General features: G+C 68.6%; 1 protein-coding gene across 1 annotated transcript; it reads right to left on the bottom strand.

The window, feature by feature from the left end:
- Window positions 1-232: 232 nt before the first annotated feature.
- HIC1 (HIC ZBTB transcriptional repressor 1) lies at window positions 233-12,375 on the bottom strand. Its single transcript, XM_069033599.1, has 5 exons — window positions 12,319-12,375; window positions 8,008-8,207; window positions 5,882-5,945; window positions 4,368-4,518; window positions 233-3,685 (listed from the first exon to the last, which is right to left on the bottom strand). The coding sequence occupies exons 4-5, from the start codon at window positions 4,417-4,419 to the stop codon at window positions 1,740-1,742; spliced, it is 1,998 nt and encodes a 665-aa protein (XP_068889700.1). The 5' UTR covers window positions 4,420-4,518; window positions 5,882-5,945; window positions 8,008-8,207; window positions 12,319-12,375; the 3' UTR covers window positions 233-1,739.
- Window positions 12,376-13,118: the final 743 nt, after the last annotated feature.

Genomic DNA, 13,118 nt, shown 5'->3' with positions numbered 1-13,118 from the left:
AGTGGGACACATAAGGATGACAGCGGCTCTGTCCCACCTGCAGCTGCTGCTGCCCCCGAGCTGAGGAGGTCTGGGCAAACCAGATCCAGGTCCCTTGGGTCCCCTCCTGCAGCTTTGCACCCACAGAACCCCCCCCAGGGTCACCTCGTAGCCTCTCTCAGCATCAGCCCTGCACCAGCCAGGCTCCTCCCCAGAGAAGAACGCGAGGCCACGCGTGTTAATGTCACTTTATTGCTCATTCCGTTTCGACTATAGAAAAAAAAAAGGGCGAGAAGCCCGTGTACAAATTGGACGTGATACAGGGGGGGCCGGGGCCCCGCTGGGCGCTGCCAGCTGTGCTTTGGGTGCTGCCACCACCGCCAGTCACCCCACGGCAGCTCCGGGGGACACCGCCGGTCCTGGGGGACCGGGACAGCCCCGGGAGGCTCGGGGGCAGCTGGGCAGGAGCGGCCAGCTCAGGCTAAGGCACAGTGGCTGCGAGGCCGGGGGCAGTCGCTGCTGGCGGCCACCCGGAGCCTCGTGTGCAAAGGAGAGGAGGGGGCTCAGGAGGGGGGAGAAGCTTCACATTAGCCCCAACGGAGGGGTCAGGGCACGGGCCGGGGGGGTCCAGGCTGGGGGGGCTTTTCCCACACCGAGCAGGAGGTGGGAGAGGGGGTGCGGTGGTAGCAGGAGGTGCCCGGGGGGGGTCTCGGCCCCAGGTCATATGCACCCCCTGGGCTCTGCCCCACGGCCCCCTCCCGCAGCCCCTGCCCACCTCCCGTAGCTGACAAACCAGAGATCGCTTTGTCTTTGTCATGGGCCCCCCGGCCCGGCCCGGCCGCGCTGGAGACGGGCGTCTTTGGCAAAAATAAAAAAATTAAAAAATAATCAAGGCGAGTGGCCGCCCGAGGGCGAAGCCGCAGGGTCCCGGGGCTGCCCCGGGTGCCCCGGGCATCCCTGATGGCGAGGCAGGGCCCAGGGGCTCAGTCTGGGACAGGCCCTGCCCCACCTCCCAAAAACACGGGGAGCAGCCGGCTGAGCCCCTGGGTTCGGGACGGGAGGTCAGTGCTTGCTTCGGGGCGAGGAGCGTGGCGATTCCCCGGCCCCCCCAGCATGGACGTGACCGCCGCTCCTCCGTCCCGCGCCCGCTGCTCAGACCTCACCGTCCCCCTCCGTCAGTCCGTCCCCGAGCCCCCGGGGCTGCTCGGGCACACCCCCCCAGCCCAGCGCTGGCCGCTCCCGCTCAGGACGGAGGCGTCGCTCCGGCCACGACGGACGAGCTACTCACGGCGGCACAGTCCGGGTCCCGTCGCGGCAAAGCCGAGCGCCGGCGGGTCCCACCGTGGGGCCGGAGCGACGCGGCGGCTGCCGAGGGCGTCCCCTCGCCCGGGGGCAGCCCTGAGGTAAGGAGCGGGCTCATGTCCTCCAAAGCCTCGGGGCGCAGCCCGGCCTCACAGCTTGTGCGTCGCTCCCGCCCGGTGCCGGGCTCCCGGCACCCCCCACGGCAAGGGGCGGAGGTGCCGTGGGGTCAGTCCCTGATTTATCGGCTTCTCCCGGGCAAGCCGGGGCGCTGGTCGAGGGACACGACGTCCATCCATCCCGGAGCAGCTCTTACGGGACCTTCGCTACTGAGCGAGTTCTCCGGGACCGTCGGTAGCGCCAGGGGACGAGCACCCATCACTTCTCGCCCCCCCCCCAGCTCCACACGGGGCAGCGAGGGGAGCCCCAGCGGCCCCCCCAGCCCCCCGGCCAGGCCGGCGCTAGGGGGGCGAGTATCGCTCTATGGTCCGGGCAGCCTCGGCGTGGAGGTGCGGAGCCTGCACCAGCACCTCGGCCGCCTTGTCCTGACTCAGCCCCAGGTGCTCCGCCGTGAACTTGGCCAGGGGGTAAAGGCTCTCCATGGCCTTGGGGTCGCTGAGGAAGTGCGAGGTGTGGGAGAGCAGCTCGGCCGCCTTCTCCTGCTTGAGCCCCAGCTGGTCGGCGGTGAGACGGGCCATGGCATAGACGCTGTCGGGGAAGTCCAGCTTGGCTTTGCCGTCGGGGCCGGCCGCGTGCATCTTCATGTGGCTGATGAGGTTGCGCTGCTGGGCGAACTTCCCGCCGCACACCTGGCACTCGTAGGGCTTCTCGCCCGAGTGGATGCGCATGTGCTCGGTCAGGCGGTACTGGCGGGTGAAGCGCATCCCGCAGGCGTCGCAGGCAAAGGGCTTCAGGCCGAGGTGGCTGCGCATGTGGCGGGTCATGGTGCCGCGCTGGGTGAACTTCTTGCCGCAGATGGTGCAGGGGTAGGGGCGCGTCAGCCAGTGCGTCTTCTCGTGCTGCCGCAGAGTGGCCGGGTCCTTGTAGGACTTGTCGCAGGAGGAGCAGCGGTAAGGCCGCAAGATGTCACCCAGCCCTGGGCCACCTTTGTCCAGGAAGGGCACGGCCTGCTCGGCCGCCGCCTTGTGATAGAGCTCCTCTTCGTTGTGGGCCTCCACGTGGGCGTTGAGCTGCTCGGAGCTGGGGAAGCCCTTGCCACAGGGGATGCAGACGTACAGGTTGTCACCCAGGCTCTCCGGCTCGTAGCCCAGGTGGTTGCAGTAGCGGTCCAGCGCGTCGCCGGGCGAGGGGCCCTCGCTGCTGCCCGTCTCCTCGCTCGTGCTGTTATCAGGCTCCAGGTCATTGCTCTCCACGCTGGGGTAGCGGGGCTGCGGCGCCGCAGGCGGCGATTCGGCCTTCTCCTCCCTATCCAGCTCCTTCTCCGCCTCGCCCTCGTCCAGGTAGGGGCCCAGGGGCTCATGCTTCATCCAGCGGTACATCAGCTCACGCCCATCAGCACGGGGCAGCGGGGGCTCGGTGCAGGGCGGCGTGCTGCGGAAGGGGTCGGGGGCGTGGGGGTGCCCTCCCGGCTCACCGCCCGGCGGGGAGTCCTTGTAGGCAGCGGCGTGGCTGGCCAGGAGGCCGGCGCTGACGGGGGGGCTGTCATGCCGTGGGGGCAGCGAGGGCTCGCGGGGCTCGCTGGGCAGCAGGCGGTCGGTGGGCAGGAGCTGGGCAGAGGGGCCGGTGGGGCTCTTCTTGGAGAGGTCGAGGCCGCAGGGCGGTGAGCAGTGGCGCTCGGGCGGGCACAGCCCGTGGGGGTGCAGCGGGGCACCCTGGGCGGCCGAGGCGTACAGCTCCCCGCACTGCGTGTTGAGCGGCGTCGCCGGCTCCACGGGTGGCAGGTCCACGGGCCGTGGTGTCCCCGAGTAGCAAGCCTGGATGACCGGCGTGGCGGCCCGCAGCCCACGGCCCAGCTTGTAGGGCGCGTAGCCCCCGCGCAGGTGGCAGTACTTGCCGCTGCGCTTCAACTTCTTCTTGCAAAGGGCCACCAAGCCGGGGATCTGGAGGTAGCTGGCGGCGGCCAGCACGGCGCCCAGGCTCTGCTCGCTGCCCGGCTCGCACTCGGCCAGGCGGCCGGTGTAGATGAAGTCAAGGATGAGGCGGAAGATGCCAGGGCTCACCATCTCATGGTCCAGGTTGAGCAGGTTGTCGTGGACCACCAGCGACTTGAGGTAGGCGCTGCTGGCGGCCAGGATGTTCTTGTGCGCACGGAAAAGCGCGTTCTGCACCACGATGATCACGTCGCACAGGAAGCCCTTGGTGCGCTGCGTGTTCAGCTGCAGCAGCAGCTGCCGCGAGTGGCTCGGCACCTCCATGGCGTCCAGCATCCCGCTCCTCGCCCGCCGCCCTGCAACACACCGGCCGCCCCGTCAGCGCCGTGCCCGGCCCCACATGCCCACACGGGGGGCTCGACGTGCGCGTCCGGGGCTTCACCCACGCGCGGGGTGGGCGGCGTGGGGGGGTCGGGTCTCAGCCCCACACACCGCTGAGTCCCGGCCGCTCTGCGCGGCCGCCGGGCCGGTGCCACCGCTTATATGGGGGCTCGTTTCTCGGCGGGTCGGGGGGGCGGGAGTGGGGCGAAAACCCCCGGAGGGTTTTGGAGAAAGTGACATCACCCACCGCCGCAGCCGCCAGTGCCGCGCCCCGGCCCCGCCAGCCCTGGGACCCCGCGCCCACCTGCCGGGGGAGCGCAGGGGGGACACCCCGACCCGGTGCCCGCCACCCGCCCGCCGATCCCCGCGCCCGCCGCTGCCCCGCTCCCCGCCGCGCCTCCCCGCTTCTTATGCGCCCCGGTCCCGGGAGGCGGCCGGCCGGACCCCCCGGACGCCCCCCGCCCCCGTTTCCTCTCCCCCCCTCGAGGTGAGCGGGGGGACGGCTGGGGGTGTGAGGGGGGGGGAGCGGGACCTCCCCTCCCCGCCTCCGTTCCGCTGCCGGTGCCCCCCGCCCAGGTGCGTAAAGCCAAGCGCCCGCGGAGCTGCTTTTTCGGCTGATTTTCCCCATAATTCGGGGTGTTCCCCCCCTCCTTTTACCTGGGCGTCCGGTGGCCTCCGCCAACCAGCTGAGGTCTCGGTGAACTCTCATGGCTCAGCCCCGGGGGGGCCGCCGCCGGTTGCTGCTCCCCTCCACCCTCCTCTTCCTCTGCTGCTTCTCTTCCTCCATACCCCGCGCTCCCGGCCGGTCCTTCGGAACGGGAGGAGGAGGAAGAGGAGGAGGAGATGGTTGTGGAAGAAGCAGCAGCGGTTCCTCGGGGTTCCCGACGCCGCCAGCTCGGAGGTGAAACCCGGGCTGCGAACTCCCCCTGACCCCGGCCTGAACTCCGAGCAGCGCCGCTGGCTGTTAAAGGGACGGCGGGAGGTTTTCCTCCTCCCATCCCCGGGCGGGGCACCGACAAGCCGGGCCCCCCCTTTACACACCCCTCCCTCCCCATCCCGGTCTCCTCCTCCCAGCCCGGTTTTTCCCCCCTCCCGGTCTTCTCCCGCCGCGCCCCAACCGCCCCCTCGGGGGTCTCTATCCTTAGGACATCGCTCTTTGCCCGGGGACACCCCGGGTGGGGCCGGAAGCCCCGAGGAGGGGGGACCCGGGGTGTCACCGGGCAGAGGGCGATGCGTCCCCCCCGTCGGTACCGCTCGTAGGGCGCCATCTAGCGGCTCCCGGTGCGCTCCACCCCGCCCGGTACCGGAGGCGGCTCCTCCCCGAGCAGGTGGGACCCGACGGGGCGGACGGTGGTGGGGAGCGATAAAGTGGAGAGGTCTTGCTTGCTGCCTCGCCCGAGGGATGGGTGCTGATACTCAAAGCGGGGTGGCACCCATCGGTTGGGAAGGCCGGAGTGGGTGGTATCATTTTGGGGTGCAAGAGGGTGGAACACCGTGTCCGACGAGTGGAGACGATGTGGGGAAGGGTTCCGGGGAGCAAGGGGGGGAAGGCAGCCGGCCCTAATTTGCCGGTGAGGGGGGAGAGCAGAAAGCGGGAGGGGCGCGCAGCGCTGGCGCCCAGATGTGCGGTGGCGGTGGCTCGGGGTGGGCTGGGGGCTTGCGGTGATCTGGGAGGAGGAGGAGGAGGAGGAGGAGGGGGAGGCACAGCCACGTTTCCCCCGACTTCATCCCTCCAGCCGCCCCTGGAAAGGCTGCTGGGCTGGGGGTGCAGCATGGGGTACCCCCCTTGGCGCGGGGGGAGCCGCCTCTCGCTTCACACTTTCGCTTCTCCTTTCTCACAGCCGCAGCCTCTTGCACAACCTCCTGGTACAGCGAAGCATCGTGATGGGCTTCTCCAGGCCAGCCGGTAATCCTGGGGTATCCCGCTGGCACCCCCTGACCTGAGCGGGGCACCCCAAGCAGTGGCCATCCCTCCCAGCTTGGGCTACCCGGATGCTCTTGGGGTTTCACCCCATGACCCTGGTCCCCTGGTGAATGGGAACCAGTGTGGGGTCTCTGGTGCCTGGGACAGGGTTTGGCCAGCCCTGAATTTGGGACAGAAAAGGCTGGGTGCTGGCAGGGAGGGTGCAGGCTGGCGGCAGCCGTTGCTCTCACAGCTCAGCATCACTCACCTGGAACTCATCCTCAGATTCCCTTCAGATCCAGCGTGTCCCAGCTCACTGCGGAGACATCACCCTGGGGACCGGGACGGAGTGTCACTGCCCACGGGGACCCTGCTGTGGGCTCATCCCAGGCACCGGCTCAGAAATCCCCCTCGCTGCCCCCCATGCTGGGCTCTTGCCCACAGGAAGCGCTGGGATCCTGGGAGCGGGACGTGGGCTACCCTCGTTAGAGCCGTGGTTTAATCCCAACTCCCCGGGCACTAATTTCTCCCCCCCCCCCTCCCATTTTTTTTTTTTTTTTTCCCCTCTTCAATTAACGGCTGGAAGTGTTTCAGGTTCTGGCAGCGAGCTCTGGACGTCGCTGTGAGCGATGGCTCCCGCGGGCTCCGTCCCGGTAATTTATGGGGCTGAGCTGCATAAATCACGGCAGCGAGCGGCTCCCAGACAGCTGCATCCCCCGGGGCCGGCCGGGACCCCGGGCTGCCCCAGCTACCTGCTGAGTGACGCCGAGCCCTGGGGGCAGCGGCCGAGGGAGGGAATGGAAAAACCCCTCACCTTTTCCACCCTCGTTTTCAGCTCCTCTCGCATTCCCGGCCTCTCCCAGGAGCAGAGGGGCGGGTCGGTGCCCGCAGGGGTTTGGGGCAGGTGGAGGGGGGTTTCTTGCACTGGTATCCCCCGTCCTGTCCTGCTCATCCTTGTGGAGGGATCTTAAATCTAACAGCCTGACCCAGCGTTCTGCACCCAGGGACCCCAAAAACTGCCCGGTGTCCCCAGGGAGCCGCAGCCGATGTCCAGCCCCGAGAGACGGGGACGGCCGGGCTGCAGGACCGCAAGAAGAGCCAGCAGCGGCGACCGGGAGCGCGCAGGGAAAGGGGCATTTTCGCCTCAATGTGCTGAGCAGATTGGAACCAGCTCTGGTTAAGTCATTGGCTCTGTTGGGAGGTCTGAGCTGGAGCGTCTCCCGCCTGTGCCCCCTCCCCACGATCAATCAAAGTTGCAGCAAATTAGCCCAGATGCTGGGAGATTCGGTTCAAATCCAGCTGTGGTTTGGATGGCGTTCGCATGCCTGGCTTCATGTGGGACCTGGGCTTTTGGACAGGATACAGCCCCCCGGTCTCTGCAGGGCCCTGTTTCCCAGCGCAGCCTCTCCCCAAAGCCCACACACATGTCTTCGATTACGGCGCGTTGGCCAGCGGGGCCGCATCCGGCAGCGCCAGGAGCCTGCAGCCCCCGCTGGCAGCTCGCACTTCATTTCCCCGGCGGTGCTGGGGTACAGCAGCCCCGAAACTGCGGCCCCTGTGCGTGCAGGGGGATGTGCGTCCCCTCCACCTGGGCTGGGCTGAGCCTGTGAAAATCATGCCAGTGCTGAGCTGTTCCGGGCTGGGCACTGCCCATCTCCTGCGTTGTTCCGGTGCCAAGCCCTGCCTGCAGCAAAACAAGGCTGTGGGCAGCTATGGGACCCTGCCAAGTTATCTCAGGGTGCTCCCGAACATGAGAGGACCCCTGAAATGCAGTGGGAAGGGCAGAGCTTCCCTGGCACAGCACAGGCCCAGCCAGGGTGGCTGCTCTCTGCTGTGCTGTCTGGGTGGCATTGCTGGGGTGGACAGTGGGAGTCATTCCTTGTGAGCTGATGCCTGTGAGGGGCCCTTCTCCGTGTAGCAATGCTTGATGAGGCAATGGGACCCCTTTCTTGTGGGGTGACACTGAGGGGACCCTTTTTTGCAGGGTGGTACTTGGTGAGACAAGGGCACCTCTCCCTGCAAGGTGATATTCCATGGAGCAGGGTGACCCTTCCTTGTGGAAAAACATTCAGGTGCACAAGAGACAGAATCAAACAGTGGGAGCTGAGATTGGAGGGGACCTCAGGAAGTCGTCACCCAACCCTCTGCTCCAGCAGGGCCACCCAGGGCTGGCTGCCCAGGACCTTGCCCAGCTGGCTTTCGGACATCTCAAAGGATGGTGACTCCAGCACCTCCCTGGGTAGCCCATGCCAGCACCCCCCTCCCAGTGAAAAGGTTCTCCCTGATGGTCAGGGGAGGCCGTGTGACTCAGTCTGTGCCCCAGGTCCTGGCTCTGGGCACCACAGGAGCCAAGCTGGCTCCATCCTCTCCACACCCTCCCTCCAGGGGTTTTACCCCGAGTATGTCCCTGGAGCCTTCTCTTCTCCGGCCAGTCCCAGCTCTCTGTGTCTCCTCATCAGAGAGATGCTCCAGTCCTTTACTCTTCTTCGTGGTCCTTCACCAGACTCTCTCCAGTATTTCCATGCTGGGAGCCCAGCACTGGACTCAGCACTCCAGGAGTGGTGTCCTCTGAGCAGAGGGGAAGGATCTCCTCACTGCTGTCAACAAACACAGACCAGGACACCATTCACCTCCTTCATCCCAAGGACACGTGGTCAACTGCATGTCCAAGCCCCCAGGGTCTTTTCCACTGAACTGCTGTCCAGCTGTCCAGTCCCTGGGATATCCCAGAGCTCAGGGATCTCCCTCCCCAGGAGCAGGGCTTTGCGATTCCCCTTGCTGAACTTCGTGAGGTCCCTGACGGCTGGAGGTGGGCACTGGGATCCCTTCCTTATGGGGGGATGTTTGGGAAGACAAAGGCACCCATCCCTGAGGTGATGCTTTGTAGACCAACCTTGTGGGGTGATGCCTGATGGGGTGACAAGACCCCTCCTCTGCAGGTAGATGAGGATCCCGTCCCCGTGGGCCGAATTTTGGTGAGATGATGGGACTCTCCTTACGGATGATACTTCTTGGGGGCAGTGGGACCCCCCTGTGGGGGCAATCCTCAGCCAAACACGGGCACCCATCCCTGCCACGTGTTGTTTGCTGGGGCAGTGGGGACCCCTTCCTTGCGGCACAATGCTCACACCCCCTATCCCAAACCCCACAGGTGACCACCCCCTCCTCACCCACATCACCGGGACCCCTCTCCCCCTCCTCCCGCGACAGGGACACGGCTGTAGTCACCGGTGGGAAGCCCACGAGATGGCAGCAACGGGCCACGCTCCGGGATGCGACACCCCTTCCTCGGGGGCCGCGACCCTCCCCCTACTCCACGTCCCGGTCCCCCGACGCGCACAAAGTGCGCGTCGGGGGACCGGGACGTGGAGTAGGGGGGGTGGTCGCGGCCCCCGGAGGAACGGCGGAGCTGCGCAGCCGGTTGCTGGTGGGCCGGCCCCAGTTGCTGACTAATCCCGGGGCTGAGTCACGGTTGCGGCGGGGAGCGCTGCGGCAGCGATTCCCCCCCCTCCCCTTCCCTTCCCGAACCGGAGAGCCCCGACGGGGCGAGCGCCGGTGCTGCGTGGGGGGGGGGGGTGTGGGGAAAAAAAAGGGGGGGGAGAAGAGTGGGACACCCCCATCTAGCTGGGGGTGGGTAAGGCGTTTTGGGGAGTTCTTGGTGGGGGGGGGGTGGCAGCACCTTGAGCGGGGTGGTTGGGGACGTGCTGGTGGGGTTGGGAGGGGTTAATTCTCGGAGGCGCCCTGCAGGTATTTGGGGGGTGTGAGGGATAAGGGAGTGGGGAGGTGGGGGGTCGTGGCTTGAGGCTGCCGTGGCAGCGTGTGGCCTTGCAGCAGCGTGCGGCCTTGCGCAGCGGCGGATGCTGGCGGGCGCGGATGCTGCTGTCAATGACAACGCCGCTGTTGCTGTGGTTACCGGTGTGATGCTTCGCCAGAGCAGAGTGAGGTCAGACGGCTCCAGCAGGAATGGGGGGGGATGCATGGATGCATGGATGGATGGATGGACAGGTGTATAAAGGGGGAAAGGCTGCCCCCACATCCCCCTGGATGTGACTCGAGGCGCATCTTGGGGGTTGCTGGCACTTGGAAAGGAGCAAGGGGGCAAAATTAATTCAACCATGAAGCCGCAACCTGTTTCTGTAGCACTGATGGTTTTCGGGGGACCCGACCCTGGTGGGAGCGAGGGCCAGGCCGCGTTGTGAGGCTGGAGGGGTCAGGGCAGCACGGTGCTGCAATGGGTTGCTCACTCTGTGTATTCTAAACTCCCACCCCCACACCACTTTGTGCTGTCCCATCCTCCTGCAGCACACTGGAGTGCCACCCATGGGTGCTGGTGGCACTGGAAGGACAAGGGGTTCTTGTGAGGGGGCGTGTGAGAGGTGCTGCTCAGGACATTGTTGTGCATGAAGGATGCCGGTGGGCAGGGGGCACCCCCAGGCTGGTGCCCAGGTGTGGGGACCCCTGTGCAACCCCTTCCCATGACAGGGGGCTCAGACAGCCCCAAATCACCAGCCCCATGGTGATGCCACGAGGCCAGGATAGGGGCCACGTTCTGGTGGTCAGGGGTGATGGGTTTCTGTGGGTGCCTGGATGGACACCTCGTGTCTGGGACAGGGGGTGCCCCACGCCGCACCCCCAGGGTGACAGGACCCTCAGTTTGTGTCTCAGTGGGTGCACGGCCCCTGGAACCGGCAGCAGGTGGAGAAGGGATGCGGGCTGCTGGGTGCTGCTCCACTGCGCTCCTCGAGCAGCCAGGGAACAGGGGGAGGCTCCGGAGGGGCCGGGGCGGGGGGATGGGGCCGGGGTCCTGTTGCATCCCGGACCCCTGCCCGGCTCCGGGCCGCTGTCCTCCCCCCGCGCCGATATAAATAGTAGCGTCTTCCCGTTCCCTAAATTTCCTCGCTGACGTAGCGCTCACGTCATTGTGTAGGTTGATGCTTTTCTATGAATGAGCCGAGATCCCCGTTACTACGAGCCCGATCCTATAAAAGCCCCGCGCGCTGCGGACAGCGCAGCACCGACACCGGCACCGGCCCCGCCGGGAGCCGCCGAAGCCCGTGCCCGGCCCGGCAGCCGCGGGGCCCCGCAGGAGGTAAGGCACCAGCTGGGTTGGCCCCCAGGTAAGCGGGGACGGAGCCCGGTGCGGGGGCGGGAGGGGGCAGCGGAGCCCAGCGGCAGCGGGCGCTGCACCTGCCGGCCCCGGGGCGGGGGGTGAGGCGGAGCGGAGGGCACCGGGGGCCGAGGCGGGGGGAGAGCTCTGCGGCGGGCGGGGGCGGCGCGGTGCCGCCTGGCGCAGCCCCACGTGCGGGCCGGGCGGCGGGGGCGGCGGGGCCGGGCGCGGCGCCGGCGGGGGCGGTGCGCGGGGGCGGGCGCTGAGCGCGGGGCAGCCCCGGGGGGGCGCACGGCGGGGACCGGCCGCCCGCACCTTGCAGGGGTTGGGGGGGGGGTGGTGCGGAAGCGCATCCGTGTGTGGGGTTGTGCGTGTGTGTCCCGCGCTGCGGTGACACCGGCGCCCGCTGTCCCCCCTCTCCGAGCCTCCCCGCAGCCACCCCCGACGGGACCCCCCACGCCTCCCAGCCCCATCCCGCGGTGCCGCCGTGCCAGGCACTCTCCACCGCCTCCTCCCTCGGGTTTCCCCGCACCCCTGTATCCCCAGCCCGGGTGCTGCCGGCTCCGCAGCCCGGGGCGGGGGGGGGTCGATCGCCTTCACCCCGCTGCGTCTAAAGAGCGCGGAGACCCCGTCGAGGAGAGCCCGAGTCAGAGCGTCGGCACCTTGGCTCTAGACTGCTTACTGCTGCGTAGGGACAGGACAGTAACAGTCTACAGTCATGGCTACTGAAGCATGACCCACCGCCGGCACCGGCACCGGCTCCGGCCCGGCCCCGGACCCGCACAGGCCCCGCCGCAGCGCCGGGGGGGGGGGGGGGGCGCTGTCCGTGGTGCTGAGCCGTCGGGGAGCGCGCCCCGACGGGGGCGGGGGGGAAGGCGGGAAGGGGCGGGGATGGGGGGGTGTCCCGGTGCCCGCCTGACCCCGCTCTCTCTTTCCCCCCCCGCAGACACCGACCCCCCCACGGCGGACGCCCCCCCCCCCCCGCCTTCCCGCTGCAGCCCAGGTAGGGGGGGACCCCCGGCGGGGCGGACACGCGTGGGAGGGCAGGGGGCGGGGAGGGGGGTGGGCGGACGCTGCCGATGCTGCCGATGCTACCAACACTCCCCCCTCCCGAGCACCGGCAGCCCCCCCCGCGCCGCCGGTGGGGGTCGGGCGCGCTCGCTGCGGTGGCGGGGACGCCTCCTCGCCGTCGCCAAGGCACCGGCTGCCCCCTCCCAACCCTCCCTCCCCCCCCCCCCCCCCACTCCGACGCCGCCCGGGCGACCGTGGCTTTAGATTGTTACTGTGCCGCTGGGGGGGTAACAGTCTACAGCCATGGTCGCCGGGACAGGCGGACTCGCACCGCGGGCAGCACCGGCTCTCCCCACTCGCCCACCCCCGGGGGTCCCCGAGGCGGCGGAGGCGGGGCGGCGGAGGTCCCGTCGGGGGCGGCCCGCCTCCCGGGGCAGTAGGAGCTCACATGCAGGATGCAGCTCGCCGCACATCAACTCTTACTGTTCGGGGGGGCGGGCGCCGAGTGGCTCCTCCTCGGGCAGCGGGAATGATGGGGACCCCCTCCTCGGATCCCTCATCCTGTCCCCCGCCCCGCAGCCCCTCACCTGCCCTCCCGGCGGGGACACGGAGCCCCTCGGAGACCGTCCCCGCCGGGTTCGTCCCGCCGCATCTGTCCGCCCGGCGATTGGGGTCCTGTCCCCCCGCCCCGTGCCCCCCCGCCCCGCCGCCGGTGCGGAGCGGGGCTGGCGGCGGGGCCGGCGCGGCGGGGACTGAGCGCGGCCCGCGGGGCCGGGGCGGGGGCGGCCGGGGGCGGTCGCAGGTTGCACAACCCGCCCGGCGCGGCCAGGAGATTCCTGAGCGGCGAAGTCAGAGCGGCCCGGCCTGCCCCGGCACCGGGCACCGGGCCCTCGGCAGCCGGCGGCGACCGGTGCTGGCCGGGCAGGGCCTCTCGCAGGGAACACCGGGGACCCACAGCCCGGAGGCGAAGAGAGGGGGCTGGAAGGGCTGTAGTGACCACACGGATCCCTGAAGGGAGGGAGGTACCTAATCCCGTGGGGATGTAGGGTCAGGCCCAAGTGGGTGAGAGTGGCAGCGGCAAGAGGACAGGGAGAGTCCCTGAACAAGAACCTCCAGTCCTGGGATGCTGCAGCACAGGGCTCCTGTGGGTGTCTCACCCAAACGGAGTAGGGGTCACACAGGGTCCCCTGACCACACTCTCCAAAGCAGCCCCATTAGGATCCTTCACCCATCCATGGGGTCATGCACCTGGCAGCTCTGCCCTCACCCAGGCAGGCATGGCCACCACCAGGTCCCCAGGAGCCACAGTGGGACGTGGGGGCCACAGGCAGGGGAGTATTGGAGGTAGCAGGTCCCCACTGTGCACTGCCACATCTCTTGCTTGTTC

The sequence above is a fragment of the Aphelocoma coerulescens genome, chromosome 19, assembly GCF_041296385.1.
Source record: "Aphelocoma coerulescens isolate FSJ_1873_10779 chromosome 19, UR_Acoe_1.0, whole genome shotgun sequence".
In the NCBI taxonomy this organism is placed as follows: Eukaryota; Metazoa; Chordata; class Aves; order Passeriformes; family Corvidae; genus Aphelocoma; species Aphelocoma coerulescens.
Note: the sequence above shows the minus strand (reverse complement) of the source record. Positions and strands in the feature narration are given on the sequence as shown.